The following is a 5,053-nucleotide window of genomic DNA, read 5'->3' on the forward strand; positions in this document are numbered from 1 at the left end:
CCAGGTAAGGAGTGGTCTTCATATAATGTCACAGCTTTCAGCTCCAGCCACGAAGGGTATGGCTGTGGCTCTCCTGCCAGATACCTACAACAGCAAGCTTCTCCGGTCAATCCTCAAGCATGGAAGGAACAGGAGATACAGTTCTTGCTCTGTTCCCTCTTGTCCATAGCCCCCTCACCCAGCACTGTTGGCATATGTTTGGTTTGGACAAATTGTCCAAAATATCCATGTCATTACTGCTTGTTGTGCATACTCACTGGCAATTTTTGTTTGAACTAATTAATGATTAATGGGGGTGCTCTGCGTAATGCTGTTCAATGGCACTGATGAGAAGAAGGAGCAGACAAGACTAGATGGATGCATCAAGATCTTTTTTGTAGCAATGTAAGTACCCTTCTAGTTTTCCCTTGGATTATTTGGACATTTTATTTTGGGGAGTTACATTGTTGCCTGGGAAGGGTACCTTTGTACATCTACAGAAGGGGATATAACTATTATGGAAAAGTCGAAACATTTCAAAGGCCAGAAAGAACAGATAGTGAAGAAGGCACTTCACATAATTAAATAAAAATTTGGTGTGAAAACAATACAGATGCCTATAGACTTTCTTACCACATTGATCTAGTGTTTCATCTTTGAAGAAACTGTAAGTGTATTTTGAAATTTTCGTTCTAGACAGTATGATCTATGATTGTCACATTTTTGTTTAACACAGATTTCATTTTCTAATTATTCAATGAATTGAGAAAGGCTAACAGGGCTGCAGTAACCATCCTGCACTACTGAGTACAAAACCAACTCCTACCAGTTACTCTGGGGAAAACGTCATAAGCTTCCAGTTATTTGCAAATTTTTAAAAAAATCAGTCTTAGCCTAGGACTGTTAATATGCTAACATTAAACTTAATAAACTTTTAAAAGTTTAAAATTACCTCTTTTGAGAGAGAACTAGGCTATGTAAAGAGTGTATTAGCAGTCATATTATCCCTAGGAAACACTGACATGCATCAGGAATGTGAATTATAAGTGTGTGGGACTTTGGAAAACAAAGTATATTCTGAGACTGTCATTTTACTTTACTGAAGCATGAACAGATTAATTTCCATGCCATAGTTTGTACGTCTATTTCTTTTCCAGAAACAGCTAAAAGGAAAATGAAGCCCACCTTCTCCTTGTGTTTATTGCTGGCTGCTTTGTATACTGTTGCCCAGTGTTATCAGCACCCTCGCTACCGCAGTAAGCAGGATGATGCTAAAGGGACACATTATCCAGGACATAGTTCTCAGTGGGAAGGAGCTCATCCAGTTAAGAACAAAACATTTGTCAAACTAATTTTCAGCAATGCTGACTTTGCATTTTCGTTTTACAAGCTGGTCGCATCTGAAGCAACGGATCAAAATATTTTCTTTTCCCCCATAAGCATCTCTACTTCCTTTGCAATGCTGGCACTCGGTGCCAAGTCAGTGACACTGACACAGATTCTGGAAGGGCTTGCCTTTAACCTGAAAAAGACTCAGGAGCTGGAAATACATGACAATTTTTGCCAACTCCTCCACATGCTGAACCGTTCAGAGAGCGACTTCCAGCTGAGCCTGGGAAATGCCCTTTTTATAGAAGAGACTCTAAAACCAGTACAGAAGTTCTTGGATGACGTCAAACGCTTTTATGAATCTGAAGTCTTTTCTTCTGACTTTAACAACTCTGTTGGCGCTGAGAATCAGATCAACAGTTATATTGAGGAAAAGACAAATGGGAAAATTGTTAAGCTAGTGGAAAATCTTGATCCTCTCACTGCAATGGTTCTCGTTAACTATGTCTTCTTTAGAGGTAAGAAACATCAAAGGGTGCAAAGGTTGTAGCTTAGATATTTAATGCTTATTGCAGGGAATGAAAACTTAAGAGAAAGAAACTGGAGTTTAAATATTTTAAATTGAGGAAATCATGTTCAGTGTCTTGAAAGTATTGCTATAAACCCATGTATATTTGTTGACAGTAGAAATGTGTCCTCATCTGGTTTAGTGAATTTTTAATACAAATATCTTTCTTGAGTTTTGTAAATTCTTTAATGTGATCACAGACTCATGCTCTAATGAAAGACAGTGTTTTCAGTATTATCTGTCTGTAATTGTCTCTAAGCACTTAAAAAAAAATACAATGCTATAACATCTGAGGATGCAGTACCATGAAAAAAATTTGCTCTAACCAAAGGAAGGCTGTGGGACTGGATCCTGTTTTATTCACTGTGACCATTTCTGTTTGTATTCCACTGAATAAATTTTCTTTTCGTCATAAGCTCATTGGGAGAAACCCTTCAGTACACTATATACAAGACAGGAGGATTTTTTTGTGGATCAGAAAACATCCATAAAAGTTGACATGATGTATCGAAAGGGTCACTACAGAAATTACTTTGATGAAGAGCTGTCCTGTTGGCTGGTTCAGATATCTTACAAAGGAGGTGTTGCGGCATTATTTGTTTTGCCTGATGAAGGGAAGATGAAGCAGGTGGAAGATGCTCTCTTGAAAAAGACTGTATCTAAATGGGAAAAGGTCCTCCAAGACAGGTAAGATTTCTTTGTTAAGGTAAGAGGTGACTACGACACAGATCAGTAGTGTTTATCTCACTAAGACAAAATGATAAAGGCCAGGTTATTCTACTGAACTCTATACGCTTACTGTTCCTCTGTGTGGAATTCCCTTTTCTTAGTTGGAAAATGAAAAAGAGCTATGACTAGTGAAAAAATAGGGTATTGAACTTGGGATCCATCTTGGGTTAAGTTCCTGGTTCAACCAAAAGTTACTTAGCAACATGATGAAGTTAACAGAAGCTTGTTTCATACAAGCATTGGGAAACTATGATAGAGAACCTGTTGGATGTTAGTGTGTTGTGGGCATTGTATGTAAAAGCAGACTAATTCACCATTACTGCAGCTATTTCTGTGGTGGCCCAGGTCTGTTGTATATTTGAACAGCCTTAGGGTAGCTAGATATGATCTTTTGAAAAAACACTCCTACTTGGTAGTAGTAGCTCTGTCTGTCATTGAGTTGGCATAGCTCTGTCTTCCCCCCCAGTCCTTGAACCCCACCGTGGAGGCAGGGGTTAATAGGCTCATTCTGTTCCAACCCTCCACATTAAGTAGCTAACCTGATCGTAAATGATATCTGGACCCTGAGAGAAGACTATTTACAGTTAGAAAAACAAATGTGAAGTGTCAATCTACTGAAGCATTGAGGATTGTTACCTAGATGACAATTTGTCCCTATTTGTGTTGTTTGTTACAGAAAAATACATCTGCACATTCCAAAATTTTCTATATCTGGTACCTATGATGTGAAAAGGATAGTCAAACAAATGGGTATGATCGATCTGTTCACTGACCAAGCTGATCTGTCTGGGATTACTGAGGAGCCTGGACTGAAGGTTTCAAAAGTAAGTAAGCATGTGAAAGCAACCACAATATTTGTCTGTTCCGAGGAACCTGATGCTAATATTCCATGAAAATCTTATCTCAGTCTCTCTGAAGCATCGCTCAATCATCATCAGCTGCCAGTCTGGAGGCAAAGCAAGCCCTATCATCTATAAACCCGGAGCCAAATATCCATACAAGAGGTACAAGAAATGCATGGTTCCAGGATGAGGAAGAAGACATACATATAATTAAATGTTCTTTTGGCTACCAAACAAAATTATCTAAATGTAGCACATTAGCTTTGGTAAAATTTCCTCTAATTCCTCCTACAGAGGGCAAAAGGCTGTTATTCCTCTCCTTCTAGTGTTCTCAAAAAGTTATTTTTTTCAGCTAGATGACAGGGTAAATTCACAATAATACATGAAGCTGCCAAAGACAAAATTGAGTCTAGGCTAAATTACCAGGTTTCTTTCCTTCCAGAGTTTCTTACCATCAGTCATCTTGACTGCTCCTTGGCTGCCTGCAGTTTGAGGGTTACTCTCTGCACATGCAGTGATGGCTGTTGGCACTGCAGTGGGAAGAGGAGCAACTGGTGATGACCTTCCCAGAGGCTGCTGCTGCTGGATCTCACTCCAGGCAGGGTTCCCTTTGCCAAGAGTGAAGAGGGTGGCAGACTGCTCTCTTCTGGCTGGGTTGTCAGCTTGAGGCTCTTTTGCTTTGTTCCTTGCAGGTGATTCACAAAGCCGTGCTGAATGTTCATGAGAATGGCACTGAAGCAACAGGGGTCACAGTGAAGGAGGTTACCTGGAGATCTGGTGATTTTCCTCGTCCGCCTCGAATCAGATTCAACAGGCCCTTTCTCCTGGTGATTCTGGATAAATTCACCCACGCTGTCCTCTTCATTGGGAAAATTGTAAACCCTCAGAAAAATGACTGATTGACGAGACTTCAGCACATTGTTGGCTAAATTCCTGTGATCCCGTGAAACACTTATGTATGCATACCACTACGTAGTAGTGCTCATCTTTCAACCATTACCCTTATAAACATAATCACCCCTTAAAACATAAAAACAATTTTTCCTTGTCCAAAAGTCACTAGTATTTGCCCCAGCCTACAGCTCAGCATAGCTTGTAGTGTTAATGAAATACAAGTCACTTTTCACCAGTTTTGTAGGATGTCTTTTCTGACATGCTCCTGTGGGATATTCAGATTTTTCAAAGTCTCCAGATGATGTAGCTGTTGCTGTACATTCACAGTTTGTGCCTGTGAGAGGAGGAGAAGGGAAAGAGGGAAAAGAAAGTACAAGGTGTAAGACCCGTCTGTTTAATCCACTAACCTTTGATGATTATTCTTAAATATAGATCTTAATACTGGAGTGAATTTTCATTAATTTCTTTAGGTTTTGTAATGAAGTATGGCATGAAACTGTGGGATCAGTGACTGGGACACTGGAGGACATACCAGTGTAAAGAGTTGATGAACGTAGCTGTTTTAGCTTGCCTTCTTCTGTCTCCTCCTCAGTGGTAGCCTAGGGATTGTTAACCTGCTTTAAGTTATCATAAACACACATAAAAAAATTCAGATAATATTTGAGAAGTCACCTTCCTAAATGTTAGCAGTGGATTATTATTATTATAGAGT

At 39.5% G+C, this 5,053-nt stretch overlaps 1 protein-coding gene across 1 annotated transcript; it reads left to right on the forward strand.

Moving 5' to 3' along the window:
* Positions 1–252: 252 nt before the first annotated feature.
* LOC113944722 (alpha-1-antitrypsin-like) lies at positions 253–5,053 on the forward strand. Its single transcript, XM_027638170.1, has 5 exons — positions 253–384; positions 1,137–1,826; positions 2,293–2,563; positions 3,282–3,429; positions 4,140–5,053. Exons 2-5 carry the CDS (start codon positions 1,154–1,156, stop codon positions 4,344–4,346), a joined length of 1,299 nt encoding a protein of 432 aa, XP_027493971.1. The 5' UTR covers positions 253–384; positions 1,137–1,153; the 3' UTR covers positions 4,347–5,053.

The sequence above is a fragment of the Corapipo altera genome, unplaced genomic scaffold (genome assembly GCF_003945725.1).
Source record: "Corapipo altera isolate COAL_440 unplaced genomic scaffold, ASM394572v1 23, whole genome shotgun sequence".
Lineage (NCBI taxonomy): Eukaryota > Metazoa > Chordata > Aves > Passeriformes > Pipridae > Corapipo > Corapipo altera.